The following is a 27914-nucleotide window of genomic DNA, read 5'->3' as shown; positions in this document are numbered from 1 at the left end:
ACACACTGAAAATGTTGTCTGTAATTCCATTTGTTAACATATCCAGTACCTCTTTCTTTTTCTTTCCTATAATTTTCTCTGTTATTTACCTCATCATTTGTTTTTTGTTTGCTGATGTCCTTCTCTTTTTCTAGTTCCATTTCTTTCCATATATATGCCTTGTTTTCCTTATATTGAGTCATGTCCCTAGATATTTTTTTGTATAAACAATCAGAAAGAATGATATATGTCACAATTATTTGGTGAAAATGCTTTTGAAGGTAGTAAAATAATATTGTCGATGCACACTTAATTAAATGTATAGAATCATATCAGATACACAATGAAATATAGTGTAGGGAATTCTAAATACAATGAAGTTTTACCACAAAACTTCATTTTATTTCATTTTTCAATTTCATTCTCATTTTTATTTTTTAATTTTTATTTTTAAACAGAATTCATATTGAGAATTTATCATTTTTTAATAGTGAAGCATACACAACAAGTTATAGGGCAAAAGAAGTACATAAGGGAATCTTAACGTAAACAACTTGAGCGTACTCATTTCAAATAAATGGAGCTATATTACTTTAAGGGCAGCAGTAAGATTCTGGCGCCAAATAAGTTATTTAAACATCTGAGTACCTAAGTGTTTTTGTGCTGAAGAAGCCAACATATTGTTGGTGAAAGCGCTTAACCTGTTTTTACAAGTTAGAAGTCTTTATATTGTTTTTATCACTTGGACTTTTTACTGTTTGATTACGGCGAGTTTATATTGTAATAAACGTTTTGTCTGGAGGTCTGCACTGCGTTTCCTCTGTGTTTTTTTTTGTTGTTTCACAGAGAAGATAGCGTAGTTGTTGGACTCAACAATTTAAAATTTTCAACACTAACTACAAAACAGCTCAGAATTCAGCAAAATTTGAAAACAGGACTCTACTGGTTATAGAAAGGCGGAAAGCAAGTAGAGAGAGAGGATTTTTTTTTTGTTTTTGTTTTTTTTTTTCAAAAATTAAAACAGATACAGTAAAAAAATACTTTTAAAACAGAAAAGTGGCTATCGCACTTGAGTGTGCAGCCCTTAACAGTTGAAAATGTATAAAAGCGATCAAAGTGCAAACAGTATCAGAATTAAAAAAACAGTGCAGATAAGTTGCAAAGTTAATAAAAACGCTCAGAATAGTGCAGCTAACGAAAATAAGCAATAAAAGGCAAAACAGAGGTACCTAATCCACTCAGTCTCCCTTTTCTCTCTCTGCTGCTGTAGAGCTCTGCAGGACACTCAGGCAGGATCTTGCTGAGGTAATACAAGCGCAAAAAACACACAAACATGGGTTTTTAAACAGAAAGATGAAAGGGATAGAAATAGCCCAAAATGGCCAATGAAACTACAGATTCTGACCTGAAACCACTCCTCCAGTGACAGATAGGCTGCTCAGAGCTTACCACTGTCACTGATGAACATATAAGCTTCCTTCTATCTTAGTAAGGTCTGGGCAACATAGAGACTACAAAACAGCCCAGAATTCAGCAAAATTTGAAAACCGGGCTCTACGGGTTATAGAAAGATGGGAAACAAGTAGAGAGAGAGGATTTTTTTGTTTGTTTTTTTTTTTTTTTTCAAAAATTAAAACAGATACAGAAACACTTTTGAAGCAGAAAAATGGCTATCGCATTTGTGTGCATCTCTCAACAGTTGAAAAACACACAAAAATGATCAATTAGACCATTTTTATAAACTTTAACACCACCACAGGAACAGCGGGGACCAGTTTCAGAACAGATGAGAAAACAGCAGTGTCAACAAATATATAAAATAATTCAGTCAGGCAAAAATGAAGACAATGCAGAACTCTGAAAAATGCCAAGAAATATACTTATTAGTGATACATTTCCAGATTGTTTGAGAAGCACTCCAGTCAGAACACAAGGAGATTCTAACAGTGTATTAAATTAGCAGTGGTGGGATGTTCATAGGTTCATACTAGGCTATCTGCCCTAGGGCATTTATAAGCCTAGCCAGAATGTGTTTGGCTTTCGCCACCCATTTTAAATTTATTTTGCTATGCCCTTTTTCGAGGTTAGTATACTGTGCCTCTGTCTAACAGTGACACAGAAGTGATACCGGGGGTAAACCTACGATCTCCCATCCACTCATCAAGATTCCTCTTGAAGAGAGTCAATGAGGGACTCTGCCTAACCTGGACTGGGATTTTATTCCAGAGTGAATGGAGCCTCTGGGTTATGAATCTGTCCCTCCAGCATGTCCTATTTATTTCAGTGCTGAGGTTCAAGTCTCTCGAGGGCGTAGCTCGATGGGATTTGGATTTTCTGAGGTGCAGCATGTCCATTAATTTCGGGTTGGACATGGCTTTATACGTCAGGCACAGATCGCCTCTGAACAGGTGGTATGCCACTGAGTAGAGCTGGAGTTTCTTTAACCGGGCAGCATATGGCATCTGTTTGAGCCCTTTGATCCTCTTGGTGAGGTACTTTTGGGGTCCAGTTGCTGCAGGTGTCTGGTAAGGTACATCCCAAAAGGGGCATTGTACTCAATTATGGGCCTGATGAGGGATGAGTAAAGAGGCACGATGACCTCCCCTGATGTAGATGTGAATCCCTTCATGATTAGGTGGGCTATATAAAATGTTTTTCTAACCACTTTGGCCACGTGGTTATCAAATGAGAGATTGCTATCAACTTGGGTCCCCAGGTCCCTAATTACTTCTGTACTTAATGTATTACCACCTATATGGTAATTTGTGGGCACTTCGTTTTTGCCAAAGGGGATGACTATACACTTTTTGGCATTTAGCTTGAGGCCATGGCTGTGGCACCAGTTGTCTGTTTCTATGAGGCCCTTTTGGAGGATGCTTGTGTCGGCTGGAGAGTCTATTATGGCGCCCAGTTTGCAGTCATCTGCGAACTTCAGCCACAGTCCTTCCGTGTTGTGAGCTAGGTTGAGCTAATATACTAAAAAATAAAGCACTATCACTCCTTCCATGCTCATTATTAAAATGTTCCCCTAAAGGACTCCTAAAATTCCTATTTGGGGTATCACCTTGGTGTTCCAAAATTCTACCTTTAACCGCCCTCTTAGTTTGATCTATGTACCACTTGGTGGTCTTGCAGCCACACCCCACAGGAATTGCATGTAAACCTTCCTTTAGAAACAAATTTGCATCCAATAATATTGTACCAGAAATATTCCTCACTTTCCTACATACCTTACAAAGACCACAAGCAAAGGATCCTACCATATGTTTATTTATGGTACTGATTTTTATAGGGAGCACGTGGTGTTATACAAGAGATTTAGTGATGATTTGTTTTTTTATTTGTAGGGATCACCTTTTGGAATTTAGGAAGTTTATAGTAGATTTGAAATCTCCTTACTCATTTGCTCATGGCTTGAAATTTTCTGTGACAGAGGGTAATTCCACTTTGCAATTTTTGGATGTAGAGTTTTATATTGATAGTGTATCCAATGTTCAACATAGACCATTTAGGAAACCCACTGCAGTCAACAATTTTTTACATGCTGAGGGCATGCATCTCCTCCATCTTAAAGATTCACTACCCTTAGGTGAATTCAAGCGTATTGTACATAATACCTCAGAGAGTAAATGTAGAAATGAGTTTTTGCTAGATGGTAGGAAGAGATTGGTTAAGAGATTGTTATACAGAAGGAGTTTTGGATATGGCTTTGAGGTGTACTCTTGGGAAGTGATGAAGGAACACATGGGGTTTATTATAGAAAAGAACCATGTATTATGAGGAACCTAAAGCCTTTATGTTCTGGAAGAGATTTGTATTTTGTATCCAGATTTTCCTAATTTTCTGGAATTATGAGGAGATTGATTATGGAATTTTGGCAGATTGGATGAAATGGTGGGGGATTTATTCCCTGAGTTGGTAAAGTTCTCATACAAGAGGTATTTTAATCTAAAAGTTATTGAACATGCCATTATTTAATGAATCTCAACATATGGTAGAATTCCTTTGCTTGCAGTCGTTATAAAGAATGTAGGAAAGTGAGGAATATTTCTGGTAACAATATTAATGGATGCAAATTTGTTTCTAAAGGAAGGTTTATGTACAATTCCTGTGGGGTGGTATATATTGTGGGGTGTGGATGCAAGACCACCAAGTGGTACATAGGTCAAACTAAGAGGGCGGTTAAAGTTAGAATTTTGGAACATCTAGGTGATATCTGGAATAGGAATTTTATGAGTCCTGTAGGGGAAAATTTTAATAATGAGCATGGAGGGGAGCGATGGTTATTTCTTTTTTAGTATATTAACTCAACCTAGCTCATATAGGGGGGTGATTTGAGCCAGAAAAATGTACTAGAGAGCAAAATGTTTTTGAAATTTGGAACACTTCACCCTAATGATCTTAATTTTGAGGTCAACTTAAGTTAATATTGTATTTAATATTTACTGATTCATTAAGGTAATACTATAAATAGTTGACTTGACGGTTTATATGCAACTTATGTAAAAGTAATTTTAATGAAGTGTATATCCAGTTATAAGTAAAATTTAATATATTAGCTAGATATATGTCGAAATTTAAAATAATGTTTAATTAACATGGTGGGAAGGATGTGTTCAATAGGTATTGTGCACTTTAAAAATGTAATCGAATTTAATTATTGGTGGGGTTCACCTTGTTTAAATTGTTGGAGTACACACATTGTTGTATCCTTGAAGGCAAAAAGCCGAGGTCCCAGATGGTTGTTACTAAAAACTCTTTGGCCTAATTGCTGGTTTCTGCTGTGTGTCTTTTTTCTATTGTTTTAGCCTGAGTGCTAATATTGTTTTTTTGCCATTTTAAGCCTAGCCAATTATCCCATTTGGTGCTTAAAATTAGCTTATCCCTTTGTAGTTTAGATTCACCTAACCCTTTCCAAGATCTATATTACCTTGGTAATCACTATGATCAAAGCATAGGTTATTTGTTGGGAACCCATGCATTGAGATAAAATATTTAGAAGCTGCTTCTTGTCCTTTAATAGTACAGGGGGGGTCCTGGGGTAAATTTCCGATTTTTCATCCAAGTTACGCATGGGTTTGGTTGAAGATGAAGTTTATTTTATGTGAGTGGAGAGTCTTTTTTAGGTAAGTGGTATCCTCTGCGAGATGCTCTACCTGCTTCATATCACTCTTTCCTGTTGCTACCCACTGGATTGCAAACAGAAAAAGAGTGGGAGATGTTCCTTGGTGTCCTGGCTAAATTTCCCATAATCTGGATAAATATCATCTCAGCTTTCTTCTGAAAAGAGAGGCTGCTGTCTTAGTGGGACTAACTTTGTCATCAAAATATAAATAAAATCACTTTAGGCCAGTAGCCCTCATGTGTAGCAGCTGACAGCTCCAGACTAGATGCTGATTTTGGTTTCCAGGCATCTGCAAGGGACACCCTGCCTTTTGAGATTGCTGCACCATTATTTAGATTCTCCTCCTTCATTTCCCAATCATCGTCTTGCTTGAGGCTTTGGAGAGCCCATGAATTGTTGAGTTTTCCACCCTGCCTCATTCCTTACAGGAAGCACTACCTTTACTCAAAGGCTGATGCCTGAAAACTAGATGCCTGCTGCACTGGCATCTTTGCTAGCCTATGCTTAATTTCTTTATTAGCGATCTGCACAAGAATATGTGACCTGTGACTAGTTGTTATAGGATTAGTCTACAAATAGAGCAATGTTCAGTGCTAGAGACGAGACCCCCATTAAGTGAAGAGAGACTTGTCCATTCCCTGACTTCTTAGGTTATCAAGTTTGAAGGGGAAGATTTGGCATATTTAATGCAGACCTCATTACCATAACATCGAGGGAAATCTGTCTTATGGCTTCCCTTTAGAAGTCGTCACATGAACTACTGCTGACGTAATGAGGGAACATCTAAAGGTATGAGTGTCTCATAAGATATAGCTAGACCTGTCTGTGAATCAGAAACTGAGGCCCAAAGTAGCATATTTTGGTGCTTCTTATGTTTTATATATGCTTTCAAATTGGCAGCTTTGGAACTTGATTGTCCAGCCTGTATGTTAAGTAGACCTTATAGGGTCTAAGTTATCTGTAATTGTGTCTATAATCTGGCTGTGGCCATCATTCGTGATACTGAGTAATGCAAACTGATTCAGGTGCTCAGTACATTCCCTAATCGTAAAGAGAGCTGATTCCTGAATATGTTTGGGGAAAATGGTATACTCTTCAATCTTGGCTTTTAGCACTATTAACCATCACATTATTAAATATCAAGGAGCATCCTTCTGCAGATGGAACATATGGCATTAGAGATCACTGATGTGGCCACGAAGGACAGAGTCATTAAATGTACACAAATTGTCTTTAAAGTGGGAAAACCCTGCTTAAAATATAGCTGTGATGTAGGACATATCTGCCATAGGAGTGCAGCAGCAGGCACAGTATTAAGAATTCATGGCTTCCCAGATGATATCAAAGGACAGCTACTTGATGCCTCTTTATATGTATCAGTTTGGTCTTTTGGTTCTCTTTCACAAGCAGTATTTAAGAAATTAGATGGAAAAGGGAAGACCATGCAGTCAGTTAAATAGTTATTTCATCCACCCATGCAGGGGTGCAATAGGAGCCATCCTAAAGCAACTGAAGTATGACTGTTGTAAATAAAGAATAGCTTTCAAAATGAAGAATGTCTGGGGAGGTGACACAGACCTGTCGGAAGAGGGGGAGATTCAAAACCTTCACTCTCTTCAAAGAAATTATTCTCATCAGATCAGGTAGTGGTAGCATAGAAGGTCTTGAATTACCTTCTGCAGTGTGGGGCCATTGAGAGAACCCCCTGCAAAAATAAAGAGAAAACATTTTTTACAACAGGCTGTTGCTGGCCCTGAAGAAAAATGAACATGTGTGACTTCTCCTGCATTTGCCTAAGGTGAACATTTTTGAACAGCAAACAAGTACAGAATGCTAGTACTCCAACTGCTGCTTCCATTACCTTTGCCTCAAACTATCTTAGTGACCTTATATTTGATGGATGCCTTATACCATTCCAGGTAGCCCTCAGACATTACCTGAGGTTCAAGATCAGGCTCAACTATGTCCAGTTCATTCCCTTGAGATTGTGTCTTGTCAAATCATCAAGAACATTTAAGAAATGCTTACCACCAGTGTTTGCCCGCACTCTGGATCCAAGGGGAAATCATTTTTACCCATACATGGATGACTGCCTGATTCATGTTATATCGTGGGACAAAATGCAGGATGCCATGGAGTATTGCATCCATTACCCAACCACCTAAGGTGGGGGTCCAGTGAACCTCTTCTATTAAAGGCTCACTCTGGGAAGACAAATACCTTCGTGGAAGCCCTGCTGGACATGGAACGTAGCACACTGTCCCTGCCACAAGGATGTGCCAAACTGTTGGTTCAGTTCTCGTCATATGTGTAAAATAGAGGACAGCACTGTCATCCAACATGTTAATGAAGGCACTCACTGACATAAGAGCATCCTTCCTAATGATGTCCAAGGCCAGGATGCATAGGAGAAACATCTGGTATCATCTGAAAATAGTTTTTTGTGCAGCACAATTACCGATTCAACAAAATTCTACCAATGAGATCCTCCATTTGGGATGAATCCAAATGGTGAAGACAGTAGGTGCCAAGAAGTCAGGTGATGCCATTTGTACTATTAGAGGGCACAAAGAATGTGGCAATTGATGCTGTGGATATGGCTTGGAGGCCTGTTTCAATAATAGCCCTCATTCTAGCTCTAATAGCTTTTAGAGTGGCTTGGCAGCCAGGGAACCAGAATATAAGCAACATCATAGTGATGTGGTGCATAAAAAGGGAAGGGGTTATCTGGTTGTCCAAGCTGTGCAGGCTGACAGTGATAGCCTGGGGCATAGTCTTTCACCTGACCCATCACTGCATCCTGTATTCCGTCAGACCTGAGTGCAGTGGTAGTGAGCCTGAGCAGGTTTATGTACAGCAGTCACGTGTGGAAGCTGGATCTGGATGTACTCCAATATCTAAGCTGGGGATGGGGAACAAACATGTAGACTTGTTTTCAAGGAGAAACTGCTGTCTGAGGAAGCACTGTCTATCCTCTAGAAGAAGAGGCACCTCTTTTGCTTCCCACCCATTCTCCTGATCCCACAAGTATGAGTCATACTAGTAGCTCTTCTGTGGCCAATGAACTGTTACTGTTTCTGATAATCTAGTTAACAGAAAAGAGGCCAGTGCAGCTTCCACAAGTCTGTGCTGTGCTGTCCCAGGAGGAAGAGTCACTATTGCAGCCAAACCCGAGAAGCCTGAGTACCCTCAGCCTTACCCCCTTCAAAGCCAGTCTTTCAGAGCAGATGTTAAACATCCTACAAGAGGCAAAAAAGTACTAAAAAAATACTTTCTAGCCAAATGGAAATTCTTCTAGTGGTGTTAATCCAGGGACAGCCTACCTGTAAGAACTACAGAGTCAAAGTTCTTGGATGTAATGTGAGACTATTCCAGAATGTTTTTTCTGATACCTCAGTTAGTGTAGTTATCTTTCTTTTTAGGTACCAAATGGGAGCAAGGCATAGAGATCACTGGATTTATCAGATCTCAGAGTTTGTCCTTAAGAAAAAAAAGTTTCAAATGTAAACTCTAAACTCAGTTTTGCCTTTCATACAATATATATACAAGTCCACACAACCAGGTGCAGGAACCAAAACCAGTGCATGGAACGATAAACACATCAGCCACACAAGAAATCCAGCACTTGAACACACTCCAAAAACAGCTTTAATAAAGACAGACTGTTCAGAGTTCAAGTATAAATAAATACCAGCTCCAGTAACCACCACGTTCAACAGCAGACCGGTTTCGCTATTTGCATTATCAATGCTGTAATGGAGACGCACCTCTTACACTTGAAAAAAGTAACCTCTTAAAGTTAAAGTAACAGATCACATTTTCAAGAACAGCCACATATCCATACACTTTTAAACCTTAGTACAGCTGTCACATGCAAGTAAATATACATATATATTTTTAAAACGGACAATAATCATTTTAACAATCCAAATACTTTTTACCAGTATTCATTTAATCCGGATTTATGCATCGCTCCAAGGTTTATAATCCATAACTTTTCTTTTTTTATCTAATAGCTGATGTTTAAGTGAGTTAGACGGTCCAGTTCCCTTATACTATCCAAACCTACAAAAATAAAGTGAGCTGTGGCATGTATCAATATGTTTGTATAATGCACTTCTAAGGTGTTGTACAGTTAATATAAGTCATATGCACAGCAATACTATTCTTAAATGCCCTTGAAGATTGTCCCACATAAAAAGCCCGGCACTGGCAGGCTGCCGTGTATGTAACCCACTCCGTATTACACATAATAAGATGCCTAAAAAAAACCATTAGAGTATTAGCTGATGTAAAGGACTTGGTACATATAACCACTCTGCAATATACACAGTTACCACACTTAGCATTGCCAAACACCTTACTACTGTCAACCTTCCTACTAGCTGTATCCCATTTCTTATACAGCAAAAGGTATTCCCTTATGTTTTTGCCCCTCCGATATCCAAATTCACATTTATGCCCCAGACAATCAAAAAATTCATCCATTTTCAATATATGCCAGTATTTATCTAACAGCTCTCCTAATTTTGGAGGTGTTCATACCATAAGTAGTGATAAACCTGACCTTAGGCGACCTTACCTCTACAGAATTATTCGTAGGTTTCAGCCTTTAATAATTCTCCCCTTCTCCTTAGCCTGTCTAATTAGGCTTATATTATAACCCCTTTTCACAAATCTATTCTTCATCTTGGTTGCCTCCTATTTAAACTCTTTTGGATCACTGCAAATATGTTTTAAAGGGTTACCTTTACTTTATCGAACGCCCACTTCACCGACACTAATTTTGCTGACACGTCACATTACCGACAAATGGAAAGTCTACGTTTCCCGCATGGTGCGTAACCGTTTGGCCATCCCGACTTCAGGAACTACCAATAAAACAAACCCACCAATGTGGGGGGGGGCTACACTCCCCACACCCCCCTTAATAAATATACCAACTCCAGAACGCACTACTGCGGGGGTAAGGGGCAAAGTTCAGGTAGATGGCCAAATGGTTACTTACCGTGCGGGAAACGGCTTTCCATTTGTCAGTAATGTGACGTGTTGGCAAACTTAGTGTCAGTGAAGTGGGCGTTCGATAAAGTAAATGTAACCCGTTTTAAATGTAAAAATTGCGCCTTCACAATATTCAACATCACATGTCTTGGATGACAAATAATAGCCTCTTAAGTGGGAATTTATAGCACAATTTTTATGTTTAAAATGTATTTGTAGTGATCCGAAAGAATTTGAATTGGAGGCAACTAAGATGGAGAATAGATTTGTGAAAAGGGGTTATAATGTTCGCCTGATTCGACAGGCTAGGGAAATAGACTCAAAAGAAAGGAGGAGGGAATTATTAAAGGTTGAATCTTGGAATAATACCATAGAGTTAAGGTCACCTAAGGTCAGGTTTATCACTACTTATCGTACGAACATTTTCAAAATTAGGGAGGTGTTAGATAAATATTGGCATATATTGAAAATAGATTAATTTTTTGAGACTGTCTGGGGAATAAATGTGAACTTGGATATTGGAGGGGCAAAAACATTGGGGAATACCTTTCGTGGTATAAGAAATGGGATACAGCTAGTAGGAAGGTTGATAAGGAGTAATGTGGTTGGTAGTGCTATGTGTGGTAACTGTATATATTGCTGAGTGGTTTCATGTACCAAGTACTTTACGTCAGTTAATACTCCAAAGGTCTTCTCAATTAGGCATCTTAGTACGTGTAATACAGAGTGAGTTATATACATGGCTGCCTGCCAGTGCTGGGCCTTTTATGTGGGACAAACCTCAGGGGGCATTTAAGGATAGGATTGACGTACATATGAGTGATATTAATTGTAAACACCTTAGAAGTGCGTTATACCAGCATAAATTGGTGCATGCCTTGGCTCACTTTATTTTTGTAAGTTTGAGTAGTATAAGGGGAACTGGACTGTCTAACTCATTTTAAACATCTGCTATTAGATAAAAAAGAAAAGTTAAGGGTTATAAACCATGCGACGATGTATAATCCGAGATTAAATGAATACTGGTATTTGGATTGTTAAAATGAACATTATTGTCTGCATTAAAAATGTGTATATTTGTTTGCATGTAATAACTGTATTAAGGTTTAAATGTGTATGGATATGTGGCTGGTCTTGAAAATGTGATCTGTTGCTTTGAGGTTCCTTTTTAAAAGTGAAAAGAAGTGTGCTCCATTGTTGCACTGATGATGCAAAAAGCAAAACCAGTCTTCTGTTGAACTTAGTGGTTACTGGAGCAGATATTTATTTATAATTTAACTTTGAACAGTTAGTCTTTATTAAAGACGTTTTTGGAGTACACCCTGTGTTCAAGTGCTGGATTTCTGGTGTGGCTGATATATGGACATGATGGATGCCTATTTTCCCTTTCCTGTAAGAGCTGCCCACAGGTAATAGTTGAAATTCCAAGTTACTCATTCCCACTTCCAGTTTTCAACTCTTCCATTTTTTTGTCTACAGTCATGATGGTTTTTGCCTAATGTTTAGCTTCTGTATTTGCACATCTCAGTAAACAACAGTAATTTTCCTTGCTTAGATGACTTTAATAGTAAAAGGTAATTTTCAGCACTGTAGTTAGTTACTTTCTGTTCTAGTCACCGGGCTTTACCATACATTTTAAGACGTTTTCTCTTTGTCTGTCTTGAGCAGTAATCTTCCTTGGGGCATTTATCATTTTACTTCATATTACACTTGGGTTATCCTGCCGTCAGGTGGTCCCGCAGTCGGCCAGAGTTCCAAAGTCTTGGTCTGGCGTCGGTTGCTGTCCCCTCCCCCCTGACATCAGTGTGACAGGGGTATATAAGATGCAGCCGATGCCATTTTCTTCAGTCTTTCTTGCCGCGCAGTGCCCGAAGCAGAAGCAGTTCGCAAGTACCGGTCGGCCGACTCCTGAGATTTTCATTCCGAATCCAGAACCGAAGTCTTCTAAAAAAGCTAAGTACCCCGTTGGGGAAACTTTTTCTTGCCTCAGACCGATGTCAGTAAAAGTTAATAATTGTATTTCTTGTAGGAAGCAAATACCTTAAATCTAGTTGCATGGAAAATTCCTTAGTCAAGCAAGCAATGCCTCTCTCCAAAGCTGTTATGGATGTCATCCTGGAGGCCAGAAGGCATAGTACTAGGAAAGCGTACTCGGATAAATGGAAGAGATTCTGTGCCTGGAACCAAGCGCACAACCTTGACCCTCTTGTCCCAAACATTCCTCAGATACTGCAATACTTAACTGAGGTGCTGGACAAGGGCCTCTCTTTTTCATCCATCAAGATCCACGCCTCCGCTATCTCTGCTCATTACAACACAGATCCACCAATTTTCTCTAATCCTTTGCTCAGACAATACTTCAGAGGGGCTAAAAACATAAGACTGCCCCGTAGAGCACCTACACCAACGTGAGACCTCAACTTTGTTTTGGAAAAATTAACTTTACCTCCTTTTGAGCCAGCTAACACAGCAGAATTAAAATACATCTCTTGGAAAACTGCTCTGCTACTGACAACATCAGCACGAAGAGTATCAGAATTACATCTTCCACAAGGACAAGGGTGTCTTTAAGAACTAACCCTATGTTTATGCCAAAGGTGGTATCAAATGTGGCTCTAAACCAAACTATTCACTTGCCAACTTTTTATCCAAAACCACAGAACAAAGGGGAGAGACTACTACATTCTTTGGACATTCACAGACAGTTACGCTTCTACTTGGACAAAACCAAAGCTTTCAGAAAATCTGAGCAATTATTGGTAGCATACGCTGCAGGAGCACAAGGAAAGGCCATTTCAAAGCAGACTATTTCAAAATGGATAGGACACTGTATACGTTTCTGCTATACCTACCATGGGAAACAAGGACCTAGCAGCATTAGATCCCACTCCACCAGGGCAACAGCCACTTCAACTGCCTACCTCAGAGGATAGAAGCAGCAACATGGAGTTCTGCGCATACCTTCACCAAACATTACCATTTGCCTTTATACTCCAAATCCAGAGCTGGCTTCGCCACTGCTGTACTGCAGGGCCTTATAGCCACCCGTAATGCCTTATAGATCCAGGCTCCCTACTTCAGCTTTGAGATTCCACCCAAGTGTAATGACTGCAGCAGTGTAACATGATGAACATAGCACAGTTTTATACCTACCATAAATGTAGATGTTCGAGTGTAAACACTGCTGCAGTCCAGGTTACCCTCCCTCCTTCCCCTCTTACTTTCTGAAACTTACCTTGGGCATCTACCCTTTATTACCTATGGGGAGTATTTGCTGGTAATTAAAAATGGTTGTTTGCTTTTCTTTTGTATTTTTTACTAGCAATTTAATTGCCTACCTATTTGGGGGCACCTGACATCTGGGGCAAGAAAAACTGAAGAAAATGGCGTTGGCTGCATCTTATATACCCCTGTCGCACTGACGTCAGGGAGGAGGCAACAGCAACCGACGCCGGACCAAGACTTTGGAACTCTGGCCAGCTGCGGGACTGCCTGACAGCAGGATAACCCAAGTGTAATGACTGCAGCAGTGTTTACACTCGAACATCTACATTTATGGTAGGTACAAAACTGTACTTTTTCTAGACACAAGGAAACCAATGAAAATTCAGTGCATCTTCAGCCTAGTTACCTCAGAGCTCTAGAGCTACAAAGACCCACATGTGCCATGAGAAAAACAAGAGCCCTGTACAAAACTGCCCCTGTAGTGTGCTGTACTCCCCCAGGCAAAGTACAGAAAATAGGCAAATTAACTCTCTTTGAAAGCTCACTGGCAAATGTAAGTGCAAGTGATGTACACAGACACTACAAGGAATAGAAGCCCCAAAGGGAAAAGTGAAATGAAACCTATTCAGGGCTCAATTGATTTTCCTTACAACAGGAGTTTTGAGGGGGAAGTTGTATTGAATTCCAGGAGTATTTTCTTGTAAATCTAAAAATATTATTTATGTTGCTTTGTGCATGAAATGTACAGACTTTATTTTGGATGCACTTCAAGGGTGTTACCTAAACAAATTTAGGGGCATCATTATTGTGCTATGACATTTGATGATGCCAATGCATTGTGTACTTGCATTAAGGTATTTGAGGAGGAGTGTGATTACGTCTGCTGTATTAGAAGTTGTAACAGGTTTTGCAGTAGTGATCTGAGGATTTACTTGATTATTCAGTAAAGATATTGGTGGAAAAAAAAGAATCCTGTCTTAACCTGTTATGACACAGGGGTGACCAGCCTTTATGTAATTTTCAGAGTCTGTCACCACACATACTTTTGTAATGTAATGTAATGCTGCAGGACGGAGTAATATGTAAAATGTTAAGTATTTTTAATCAGCTGACCAATTATTATTTAATGCTTTGTGTTACTGAGTATTTCAAAGTCTGAAAAAGAGGTGAAAGTGCTTGCTATGTTTTTTTTTTTTTTTTTTTATGGAAGTAGTACATGTTGGTTACATGGATAGCAACATTACTTACGTGGCCAAAATAAGAGTACTTGCCATTTGGTTTATATTGCATTATTATTATTAATTCATACTCTTCATGCAAAAGTATCTCCAATAAATACGTTTTTGGAAGAGACTTTCACTACAGCTGCAACATGTGTACTTTGCAGCACTTAATTGACACAAGGAAGACACACTTTTGGGGTGTAAAAGTATGTGTGGTGACGGACTCTGAAAATTACATAAAGGCTGGTCACCCCTGTGTCATAACAGGTTAAGACAGGATTCTTTTTTTTCCACCAATATCTTTATTGAATAATCAAGTTTTTATAACGGTTAAAACTCAGTCAACAGTAAAAAGAATGAATACAAAAGGAGATCGTATATCATATTTCATAACAAAGAAAACTGTATATAAAAGTGCTAAGTGCATATATAAGTCTTTCATTTGTTTTCTCGTAATTTTATTCATGAGAGAAAAGATTATTTTAAGAAACGACACAAGATTTGTATAGGAATAAGTTGTTGTATCTTTCGACTTTTCCCGGTTAGGGGTCGCCACAGCGGAACTCTGGTCCGCTAGTGATTGGCAGTAGATTTTTATGTGCCGAGTTGCCGGCCCTGACGCACAACCTTCAATGAAGGTATGCCCATTCACGCATGTCTCCACACAGAAGACACTCTAGCTGAGAATCGAACAGGACAACGTCTTACTGTGAGGCGACAACGCTACGGAAGCACCACCATCGCAGTATTTGTATAGAAATAAGTACTGTCCTTTATTATCTGTATTATCTGTGCTAGGAAAATAGAAATTAAGAAAGAAAAATGTGCTGGTTTCTTGGCACTGTACTACACCCAGATGAAATTTTAGGTAGGAAATGTAACTGGGATGAGATTTTCTAAATGTGGGGGATGGGGTGTAGTGTTCTTGTTTGTTGTTGGCTTGCTGTGTTTTACTTCAATTCTGCAGCCTGTTCTTACAGTTTTTATTGTGTCTGCATGTGTAGCATTTTTCCACAATGTTCTGTTAATTTCCTCAGTTTTCATTGTCGTGTGACCATTACTGAAGAAAAGTTATCTGCATTTTTCACAGCGTAAATTATGTGTAGTCGCAGATGGTTCAGTAACTGTCTTTCGGCTTTTCCTGGTTAGGGGTTGGCACAGCAGTGCTCCAGTCTGCAAATGATTGGCAGTGAATTTTTACAATGTCGAGTTGCCAGCCCACCCTTCAAAGAAGGCACACCCACACATGCATGCCCTTACCTACATGTCTTTAAATTCACTCAACCACGAGGAAGACATGCAGAGTTTGCACAGAAGGTACTCCAGCCGAGAATTGAACCGGAGAACCTCTTGCTGTGAGGCGACAACGTTAACCGCTGGTCCACCGCAGCCTTAATGATCAGTAATACAAAGCATTGCGTAATGTGTATGTACGCACATTTGGGGATGTGTATATAACATGCATATTTGTATTAACCTTTATAATTATTTTAATACCACATTACATATTCAGTTATTGCAGTATTAATTTTCTACTTCTTTAGAACATAGTTTGGCTGTCAGTTGTTTTTTTTTTTTTGTCCATGTAAAATGTTTGCTATTTTAATGAGATTATTTGTGCTGTAATGCTTATTGTGTATGCTGCAGCCTGTGGGGTGATTCCATTTAAAGTGCAGACTTACTTTTAGTGATTGTTTGGGTACAATGTTAATAAATGAAAACAAGAGCACTGACGGCTTTTTTTTCCTTTTAACTGTTGCATAGCAAGCTGTGAAGGACAATCAAAAGAGGAAGGAAGCTGAAGAGAAGATCCGCAAGGCAAAACTTGCAAAGGAGAAGGCAGAGAAAGAAAGGCAGGAGAGAGAAAAGAAGAAGGCTCAGTTAATTGATATGAATGCAGGTAAGATGGATTTGGCGGGGATGATGTAGGCACCAGGACAGTAAATTTGATTGGTTACTGTAATGACTGAACTTAGGTTGGAAAAGTGGGCATTCACTAGTCCAGCAACATTTTTATTGTCTTTTGGCCATAATCATTTTTTTTCTTTTTAGGAGACTAACTTAAAAATTGTTAACTGCACTTGACTAAAATGTTGGCTAATGCATATCCCAGTTTGGGGATTCACAGTATTTGCTCAGATCAAAAGTGATTGTCTTGTAGCAGTAAGATGAGTGTAACGCGGGTTAAGTAAGTGTGGGTACATCCTCTCAAGGTAGAGTAGTTTGCTCTTTCCTTGTTGTCCACCATGACATCATCTGCATCTTATGAATCCAAATAGCACTGGTTTATTTATGGCTGATGCAGTCACTTATTTTCTCTTTTAGTGGTAGGCATATGTTTGTCTGAAGTGGTGTGTGTGTGTTGGTTGGCCTTGTTTTATTTTTAAAACTGCTTTGGTGGAGGCTTTTATATCCTTATAACTAAAACAAGTAGATGATCCCTGCACTTACTGCACTGAACTGATTTAGTTTGGTTATCTGATGAGATCACTTCAAGTATTTGAATGGAAGGTAGAACATGTATGTCTGGCATCTTTGTTGGCCCTGTTGTGTTTAATACCTTAGTACGCGATACATGGCATCACATTGTTTACAAATCTGCAGTATATGACATATATGAATGATCTAAAGGTAGCTAGAGTGACAGTAGACATCTGTGGCAGAAAGTCATTACAGGGTATTCTGATGAATTACAAAATAGAGGATCAAGCAACAACAGTTTTTACTGTTGTCATAGAGACAAATAACAGAATACATGTATGAAAATATATACTTCTCTGCGTACTAAAATGCCTGATGACCATATTCAGTAGTACGGATTTTAAATTCTGTAATAACCTTCCTATTATCCCAGTGGTGCAGTACGTTCCTCAGTGTAAAGTAGTTTATTTGTGCATTATAGAATATTTTTTTTTTTTATATAATGCATTATAACCTTTCCATGTATTTTCTACTTTAGATTAAACCACAAAGCAAATTCACCTTTAAATAATGACCAGCACACCTATGAATCATATTGTTATGCCGATTTTTTACTGTGAAACATTTGGAACCTTTGCAGAACTGTTTAATCCTAAACCATGCACCCCTAAGTCCTCCTTATCGTACTTCTCATCCAGTATAAAACATTTTTTTACTTCCAGGTCTTATTTATTAACTGTAGCACATCAATCCTCTCAAATAAACTCAGCCAGCAAATAAATCAAATTTTGCCCCAATATTCCTCTGTGACATTATAGTCTTTAACCTACTACATCAGTTCTCTTATGCTGACTTCCCTTTATTTTATCTCCTCCGCCCAGTGTAATGCATCCTCCTCATTTTCACTCGTACTTAAATACTGTGGTGCTGTGCAGACTTTTAATCAGTCATTTTTCTACTTGCTTAACGTCATCCTTACAACTTTTTTTTTTTTTTTTTTTTTTTTGTGTGTGTGTAACTTATTCCACATGGCTTGTACAAAAATCCTGTTCCACATTTTTTCATGCCTTTGCTTGATCATGTGCATCTCGTTCACTTGCCGTCAGCAGCATGACCAGGAAGGAAATCTTCACCTTTGCCAAAGAAATACCAATTTTCTTCCGTAGTGCAGCTTTGTGGTAATCACAACTGGCAGTCGCAGTGCTCATTCTTCATTTTCCTTTTTTCCTTCGTATTCTTTCAGCATAACATATCAGTCTCACACTATTTATTCTTTACTTTCAGTTTCTGTTATAAGGACCACATTTTAATTTGAGTGCCCACAAATATATAATCGTTTAAACCTCCCTACTTTCCTTATTTGCATCCAGCTGTGTCTCTTATCTTCATAAATGTATAGTGACAAAGAGTCACAAAATTAATATGTCACTTTAGTGTCATCAAGCCACTTACTGAAAGTTTTTCTAAATATAAACAGTTGTATGCATATATTAACATGTATTTATCACCTCACCTTAAAAAAACTCTTCTTAAAGACACTCAATAGCTTTCCTATTTGCTTTCTAAACAGATATGGAGTCCATTGCCTTGGTTGGAGAAACAATTTTTTAAATGTATTTATTTATCTTTTGTTGACTGGTTAGTCCCACTAGGCTACTTGCTTCTTTCAAGGGAGACCTGAGTTGTTTAGAGAAAATTTGGACAGGGCAACAGGGAACTTCCCCTTCTCTTTTTGATAGTTGCCATGGAGTCTTTTATTTCCACTTGAGCTTCCTCATTTTAGCATCTCACCTGAAAGATGGCACACTCAAGTGTGCAGCACCACCACTCAACACTGTAGTGTCAGCATTCCTGTCACCTGGAGTGGGAGTAAAACCCAGAGCCTTATGGTCTTCCAGCATGAGAGATTGGGTCCTCCTAGCCCCTACATTCCTCTAAAAAAATAGCCAATTTCTGTGTATTTCTATGGTGATTGATTGTTAAGAATTGAAAGAAACTGACCACAGTAATGTATTCAACCTGTTGCTTCGACACATGCATACATTTACCCTCCCCCAAGTGTAGTTCCTTCAGTGATTGTTTTGTATTAGTCACTTACTTTCCCACTGCTTTCATACAAAGCTTGTCCCTAAAACAAAATAGCCACTTCCTGTGCACATTTTGTATGTGTGATAGGAAAGTGAAGGGCACAGTGTCCTCAGCAATGAATTTCACATTGTTCTTAGACAAATAGATACCTACCCTGCCCTCTTAAGATAGATACAGTAATGTAGGTTCATAGATTAGTACTAGGCTAACTGCCCTTGCGAGCCATTCATAATCTGACTCCTGTGTTTTGTACATACCATGCCCCCCCATATGATATTATGTTGTAATGGAGGAAAAAAACAAATGATAAGAGTAATATATTTCAGCTAGTATATTTAAGGTACTGCAAGTGTGTCCCCAACCCCAACAAGCTACAGCAATGATCACTTTACTGTGATCACCCTAACAGTCCTTTGCTTTCATCCACAGACTGCCTCCCAGTACAGATAACTTCTTCTGGCAATTACTTGTGTTTCCCTACACCATTTTACTCATGTATGCTAATCCTAACCATACCATTTGCTTGTGCCCCTAACCCCAACCCTACACTTGACATTATGAAAAGCACCCTTTCCACAGAAGTACCATTAAGCACAACATTCGCACATACTTCATATACACAAGTGAGTGCTGTCGTACTGATGCACTCAAAAATAAAACAAAATCTGTCCCCTTTCCACTAGGCCTTCATCTCACCCTAATCTGCAGACATTCTCAAGTTGTTGAAACTTTTGGCTTCAAGCACATCCCCTACAAAAAGGAGCACTTAACATTCCTTCTTTAACTCCTGCATTCAGAGTGCTTTCGATAATTGTGGGCAGTTGTAAATTAGGATAACAAAGTGAGTATTTGAGTATACTTCACCGATAGACACACAGACACACCCTCCCTGGTAGATATAAAACATAGAACAGAGGGAGCTGTACTTGTGTGCTTTTTAGTGTCTATCCAGTGCTGTTATGTCTCAGCCAGTTTCTGCAGTGATATGTGAAGTGCCAGTGCTATCCAAAGAGTTTACTTGGGAAGTAAGTTTGTAGCTTTAAATATGTTAATGCCTTGCTGTAGGAGTTGCATGTCTTGCGATACACATGCCTTCTATAAAACAGTTTGAATAAGCATCTTAAAAAGGCGAGAAGCTCATCCACAGTACTGGCAAACATACATTACACTTGTCTTGTGGACATTTCTTCCACTGCTTATACCAAGCATATTGTATGTCATGCTGGGGCTACATGAATACCTGTCTGTGTATCCCCATCCACAAGAACTGCAGGTGGGTTTCTGTAGTTCAAGGCAGACCAGAAGCACTTTCATTCACCTTCATCCCACTGAGCCCAGAGTGTGTTCCAAATGTTTGGCATTAGTGCTTGCTCATTTTAGCAAAAAAAAAAAAAGAGAGAATCATATTTATCCCCATATGTACAACTTCCTGATCCAAGCACAAACTAAGACATAAAGAGATCTGCAGTACTCTTGACATTGTTTGACGACTTAGGATTCTAATTGAAACTGCAAAAATTTACCTAATGACAGGGACCTTGCAGAGCTTCTTGTGGTGTGTGCTGGGCAGAAATTTAAATAATATGTTCATACCCATTGACAATGCCGTTCACATGGAGTAGTTCTTTTCTTCTCTGGCACAGAAGGGGTGCATGGCAACTCAGACATTTCGAAACAGCATGGGTTACATGCCTCTTTCCATCTTAGTGGTACCATAAACATGTTCCACTTGAGTAAGTTATAGTTGCACCTCAGAAACCTATGGGAATGGTACAGACACCTATTGGACATCCTAGTTTGGCTTTGTTAAGTGAAGGTCTTGCTTAATCATCCTGGTAGACTTCTTCAGGAGGTTCATCAAGGCTATGGATGAGGGGAAAACAGTGCATAACACCTACCTTGACCTGGCCAAGGCAAACTCTCAGAACAATGCATAAATCCCTATTGAACTCACTGGATTGTTGATTGGCTCACATATAGGACCCAAGAAGTCTGGATCAGTGAGACCACCTTCATCAGGAGACCAGTCGCTAGTAGAGTGCCGCAGGACTCCATGCTGGACCCACTCCTGTTTGGCAACTGCTACTTGGAAGTCAAGGCTAATATCAAAGGCCTCTGGCTCACTAAGTTTGCAGACAACTGTAAACTGGGAGCTATCATAGACTTCCCCCATGACACCAACATCCTACAAGAAAGTCTAACATAAACAAATGACTGGTGCCAGAGCCACAGATTAAAACTCAATGTGAAGAAATGCATTATTGTGGCCTTTGGAAAATCAAACATCCAAGCTGATTACTCCATTGATAAAGCACCCCTAAGAGTTAACCTGATAGTTATGGATCTTGGAGTATGTGTAGATAGTAATCTGGCCTTCAACCAATGTGTAGCCAAGATAGCAAGAAAATTGTTCTGTTTTGCCCAACTCCTAAGCAAGGGTATGGCATCCAGGTCCAAGGAAGTTATAGTACCACTCTACTCAGCCCTTATCTGACCCATTATCGAATACAGTGTCCCTTTTGGCATGTACCTAACCAGGCACTTGCAACAGTTGGAACACCCTCAAAGATTCCTCACCAAAAGAAGCCAGAGTATGAATACCCTGTTTTACACAGTTCTCCTTAAGCCCCTATCTATGTACGCCATCACCTACAGGTTACTGAGAGGCAGTCTTCCATGCCTGACATCCTCAGATCCAGCTGTGATGGATCTCTTTCACATCTGCAAAGCAAACAGCCCCAGAAACACTATATCCAAGGACTTGAACTTTGCCTGCAACATAAATAGAACATTTAGGAGAGACTGTTATCTGTCTCAAAGTATCCCCACATAATCACCCCATCTATGTTAAGCAGAGCTCATCCCTGACCCAGTTCAAATGAAACCTTAATCTTTAAAGGAGAAATCACAAATTCACCCTCCAGTCTGGCCCCCATGTTTCTGCTGGACAGAGGTTGACAGTAAATAAACTAATCCACAACTAACACCCCCCCCACATATCCCATAGCTACCTCCTTATTAACATACCCCACCATGTAGGCATCCAAGGAACTCTGGGACAAAACTGGGTTGGGTTGGACAGCTAGGCATGTAAAGACCCTGGTGGTCATTAGCCAAGTACAAAACCTATGAACCTAAGAAAATTGCTACAAGAAAATCATATTTGGCTAAGTAGAAGAGATATTGTAGTTAGTGCCACAGTATGAAACAGGATCTTTTTAAGGCCCAGACTCCTCTGGTTCTACATTATTTGTGTGATTTATTATCTTCTGGCATTTCTTTATTCTTCTATCAACACCCACTTTTGAGCCCTCTCTGTTTGGTTACCCAAGAACCCCCTCTTCTACCCTACCTCATGTGAGATATATATATATATATATATATATATATATATATATATATATATATATATATATATATATATATATATATATATATATACACACACACACACGCGTATATATACTTACACACACACACATATTTAATATTAAATGCTTGTAGATGCCTATGAATGCTTTGACTGTTGAAATAGACTTTTAATGTGCTATAAGAACTGTATTTTAAAAGTAATACTATGCAATGTAGATTAATGTACTGATGCTTTTAAAAGAGGGTGTGTCTATAGTAGCTTGATTGACTGGGAGTGGTCTTTCAGGTTAATGAGGTATACAGGGACAGCTTTATAAACCTCTGTGTGTGTGTTTTTATATTTGTTTATGGTCTGAAGAAGCCACGGACAGTGGTCAAAGCGCTTACCGAATATTAAAATTCTTGGTTTATTTTATGTGGTCTGGAGCTATACATACTCATACAGCTGCTACCATATTTTTCTTTGCTGCTAACTTAATTTCTTGGTATTTCTCAGTTTGCTGGAGCTGAGCTTAACTTCTTCTCTTCCAGTATCCTTTGTTAAAACATATACATGTAAACAGTTACAATAATGCATGTACATTTCTTTTCCTGACCAGCAGGCCCCACTGTTGGTCCATTTTTTAATACAAGCAGCTTTACAAATACATTTTTCAAACCAAGCATCTGTACAAATCAGTTTGATATTCAAGCAACATATAATTCTTTACTAAATTCAAGCCAGCTGTGCTGGCATATGCTACATATCCACTACCCTACTTCTCCTGGCATAGCTGGCAATACCTCACATCATCACAACACCTATTACTGAGTAGGGAGTTTTTAAGATCTACCAAGTCATTATACTCCCAAATTACATGTTCCCATTTACCTTTTTCTTCCCCATAACACCGCCAACATTTGTCATCTGCCTGAGGAAAAATTTGTTGGAGTGCACTTGGGGTTTGAAAATACCTATACAAATAATTCAAAGCAAAAATCCTAAATTTTGTTGCATAATTGGGAGCCATGCATATGTCCTCCCATTGTTTTCTTGTAAATTGCTTATCATAGGAAGTTACTAGGCTGTTGTCCCTGAGGTCCTTACAATTCTAGCCAAAAACGTAACCCATGTACGAACAAGTCAGCACCTGATGCCCCCTCCAGCAGAGACACAGGTGGAATCCCGGGGTGTATTTTCTGTTCCCCATCCAGTTGTCCAGGTTGTGCTTAAAAAGGGTTAATGAGGTACTCTGTTTAACGTGAAGAGGGAGTCTGTTCCACAGAACGGGGTTGTCTCTGGGACACAATTCTGTCCTGACAACAAGTCCTATTGATGTCACAGACCAAGTTAAGTTTGCGCATGCAGGTTACTCGGATTTGCAGCAATCCCATCAAGGCATGGTCTGAAATTGGTTTGTATGCCAGTCAGAGGTCACCTCTGAGAGGAGTCTTTATGAGACTGAGTAGAGGGACAAGGCTTTTAGTCTGTCTGTGTAGGGTAGATGCTGGAGGCCCTGGATTCTCCTGGTGAGGAGCCTCTGCGGTCTCTGCAGCCGCTGCATGTACTTTGTGCGGTACATGCCAAAAAGGTCATTGTACTCAATAATGGCTTTTATAAAGGAATAATACAGGGATGTTATAACCTCCTTGTCCCTGGATGAGATACCCTTACTAATGAGGTGGGCTATGTAGAAAGCTTTCCATACATCAGAGGTAATATGTTGGCCAAAAGTTAGTTTGCTATCAACCTGGATGCCCAAGTCCTTCACAACTGAATGTGTGCTTAGGACCTTGTTATTAGTGTGATAATTTGCGGGGGAGTGACTCTCCCCAAAAGGGATGATGATGCATTTTTTGGCATTCAGTTTGAGGCCATTTTTCTGGCACCAGTCATTTGTTTGGACGAGACCCTTCTTGGAGGATGTCCACATCACTAGGGGAATTGATGACAGTGCCCAGCTTGCAATCACCTGCAGACATGGTCAACCATAGCCCAAAGGATTTGGCCTGCACCTCAGAAAATTATTTCCCAAACAACAGAGGCCCCAAGACCGATCCTTGGGGTACACCACTTAAGTGTCTACAGCTTGAAGTGGCTTCCCCTATTTTGACTTTGTGGGTTCTATCAGTGAGCCAGTTTGCTACCCATTTGGCCAGGTCAAGGTAGGCAGTGTGAACCGTCTTCTCGTCCATGGCTTTGGTGACTGAAAGAAGTCAACCAGATTTAACAGGCATGACCTTCCCTTGACAAAACCAAACTGTGTGTGATTGAGTGTTTAGAGGTTGCCAGTGTCCTTGTTAATGAGGTCCATGATAATCTGTTCTATGGCCTTGCAGATCAGGCTAGTTAGTCTGATGGGTCTGTAATTATCTGGGTTAGTGGACAGTCCACCTTTGTGCATTGAGATGTCAGTGGCTGTCCTCAATTCGGCTGGGACAAAGACTGTACTCAGGCTTTGGTTGAATAGGGCACTTAATGGTAATGCAAGTTCCTGCCTGAATTCATATAGGGTGCAGCCTGGAATGCTATTGGGTTCTATGGAGGCTGTATTTTTTGCCTTTGAGAGGGCAGTGATGACTTGCTCGCTAGAGATAGGTTGGGGGGGGGCAGGTGCTGGGGATGTCCTGATTTACTGATGGGGCGGGCAGAGTGGGTGAAGTTTTCACTGAACCTTATCGAATCTCTTTCCAATCTTTTCTAATGTCATATGATTTTTGAAGTTATCGTACAGTATTTTGTACATTCTACTAATTATCCTTTTTTAACAGCGGCTTCTGTTCTAGGTTCAACAAAAAACACTACCACAGCAGGTCTTTCAGTTTCAGTTATGATTCACCTATCCCCTTCTTCTTGCCTAAACTCTGATATCATTCCCTAGTAGGGAATTCGTTGCCTAGCCTTTAAGTACTCCCCTTTTCCTTTGTCCCCGATATTCTGCTGAATATCGGTCCTGAAATCCTTTCTTTGTCAAAGTCACACACACTACTTTCCAAATGTGTCTCCTGCAACGTTATTTGCACTTTGCATTTCTCAGTATAATTCAGTATTCTTACCTTTTTGTTTGCATCTATAAGGCCATTTACATTCAAATATAGTATGGATAGCATAGCCATTATGATAGGAAGTTATTGTTCCCACCTATTGTACCTGACAGCTTTTTTGAATGTGTATTTCTAACTTTTGTGTTACATGCACAAAAGTAATGTTTAGCAGGTTGATGTTTTACACCGTTGTTTCTTGTCTCCATTTGAACCTGTATCATATTTTCAAGACATTTTTGTTTTAATGAAAATCCTCAAAAGAAAAAAACTGAATACATTTTCAGACCACCACCATAACCTATTAACTTAGGATAAACACTTGATCTTTAAACATCCTGTAGTGGAGGTCTATGGGATGTGTGCAAATGGCTCATTAAGGACATACAAGTTTTTTCAGCTACGTGATTTCTGAATGCCCATGACTTTTTGCTTTTTAAGTCTTTATTGGTGTATTCAGGTCAGTAAAGTGTACAGGAGGTTTAAGGTATTATACAGTAAAGACTCGAGCTTAGCTGGGTTTTTCCTTTCAGTTTTTGCTGAATGGTTTGTCACTGTGACATTTTTACTGTTTGGTTTGGATGTGTGTGTGTGTGTGTGTGTGTGTGTGTGTGTGTGTGTGTGTGTGTGTATATATATATATATAGATATATATATATATATATATATATATATATATATATATATATATATATATATATAGTACACATATTTATATTGTATGGGCAGTACAATAAACCGAGTAGTGTTGTCACATCATAGCAAAAGGTTGTCTGGTTCTGTTTTTGGCTAGGTGCCTTCTGTGCAGAGTCTGCATGTCCTCCTTGTGTTTGCGTGGGTTTTCTGTGAGTCTTGCGGTTTCCTTCCACATTGCAAAGACATGCAGTAGATGAACTGGGGACACTAAACTGATCATAGTTGTTGGTGTGCATGCATGTGTATGATGTGATAGAACAGCCACAGCAGGGCTAGCCACCCAGTGGTGTGAACACTGGCTGTAGATGATTATCACGGTCGATGTGATACCCCTACCCCATAGGAAAAATGGGTTGTGGATGGATCAGGGTTGCCAGATGTCCTTACTTGAGCAGGACCGTCCTGTGTTCAACAGCCCAATCCCGAGTCCCACACTGCCGGTTAAAATCCCAGTGAAACAGTCTCTGCTTTGCGATTTATGATTGGCCTATATGCTGGTGTATGAGCCAGTCATAAATTGCAAAGCGGAGCCACTTCTGTTCATGCGGAACAGCGAGTTGTTCTGCATTGAACAGAAGAGGCTCCGCTGTGCAATTTTGGATTAGCTCGCATACCGGCATACGGGCCAGTCTTAAAACACAAATCTGAGTCACTTCTGTTCAGTGCAGAATAGCAGGCTGTTCCATGCTCTGCTGTGCAAATTTTTGATTAGCTTGTATACTGGCATATGAGCCAATCATAAATCGCAAAGTGGAGCCACTTCTGTTTAATGTGGAACTGCCTGCTGTTCTACATGAACGAAAGACCTTTTCTTCTTTTTTTTGGTCTTCAGTTACTATGAAAGACCTTTTTTTTGTCCCTACCTGGCCCTTCAGAAATCTGGCAACCTTGGGATGGATGAATTTATATCTATACCGAAAGAGAGAGAACGATGCACTGAAGTTATGTACCCTTCAGATGAATGATATAAACAAAGTGTTGCAAGTAAACTGAGCTTTTCAGTTCCCACTAAAAGCTAGACACTCTCTGATTGGGTTCTGTGTGCATTTACTGTGGGACTTGTTTGCTCTGTTATTAAAATTAAGAGCTGAATTCATTTGAAGGAGTGTTGGTGTCTACAGATCAGGGATCACTAGAGTTGCATTGTACCAGAAATGTTAAATATTATAGTAGAGAAGTGCAAACTAAATATATTTTGGTGTTTTCCCCCCTCCTCCCCCAAAAAACTGTTATACTAAACCTTTTTGATAAAAGACCCCATTGTTTCATTTGAAATCCCTAGAAGGCATATGCATTTTTTTTTCTGACAGTTGAAGGTGGGAATGATGGTTTGAACCCCCCCCCCCCCCCAAAAAAAAAAAAAAAAACACACATACACATCCCCGGTTTGCTAGGCCAGCTTGTGTTCTGCTTTTAGGGTTTGTAGCAGTCTAAAGAAAGCTTAATGTGTCCATTTCAGAAACTAGTTCACCCTCCCAACAGAGGCGATCCAGTTACATTTTATTTTGCTGTTCGTCATGTCAGAAGTGGTTAAAATGCCAGTAACACATTTGTCTTCCTGGATCTGTGACATCATTTTCATACAAAGAGCTCTTCTGTACATTTATCTAATGTGTCTCTAGAATAGTTTATCGGCCAGATGACAGTGGTCTTTTTTGTTTCTTTTACAGCCTTTTATATATTTGTATAGAAATCACAGAATTGTGTTTGATTGTGTGTGTGTGTGTATCAAATCTTAATCCAGCACCTATGCCTTACGGGTT

General features: G+C 39.4%; 1 protein-coding gene across 1 annotated transcript in view; it reads left to right on the top strand.

Moving 5' to 3' along the window:
* DIAPH1 (diaphanous related formin 1) overlaps nucleotides 1–27914 on the top strand; it is a 2838381-nt gene that overhangs the window by 2560621 nt on the left and 249846 nt on the right. The window contains exon 25 of the mRNA XM_044069079.1: nucleotides 16318–16453. Coding sequence (XP_043925014.1) covers nucleotides 16318–16453 — 136 coding nt within the window. The remainder of the gene's footprint in view (nucleotides 1–16317; nucleotides 16454–27914) is intronic.

Source organism: Protopterus annectens, chromosome 4.part0 (assembly GCF_019279795.1).
Source record: "Protopterus annectens isolate FY-2018-M chromosome 4.part0, PAN1.0, whole genome shotgun sequence".
NCBI lineage: Eukaryota > Metazoa > Chordata > Ceratodontiformes > Protopteridae > Protopterus > Protopterus annectens.
Note: the sequence above shows the minus strand (reverse complement) of the source record. Positions and strands in the feature narration are given on the sequence as shown.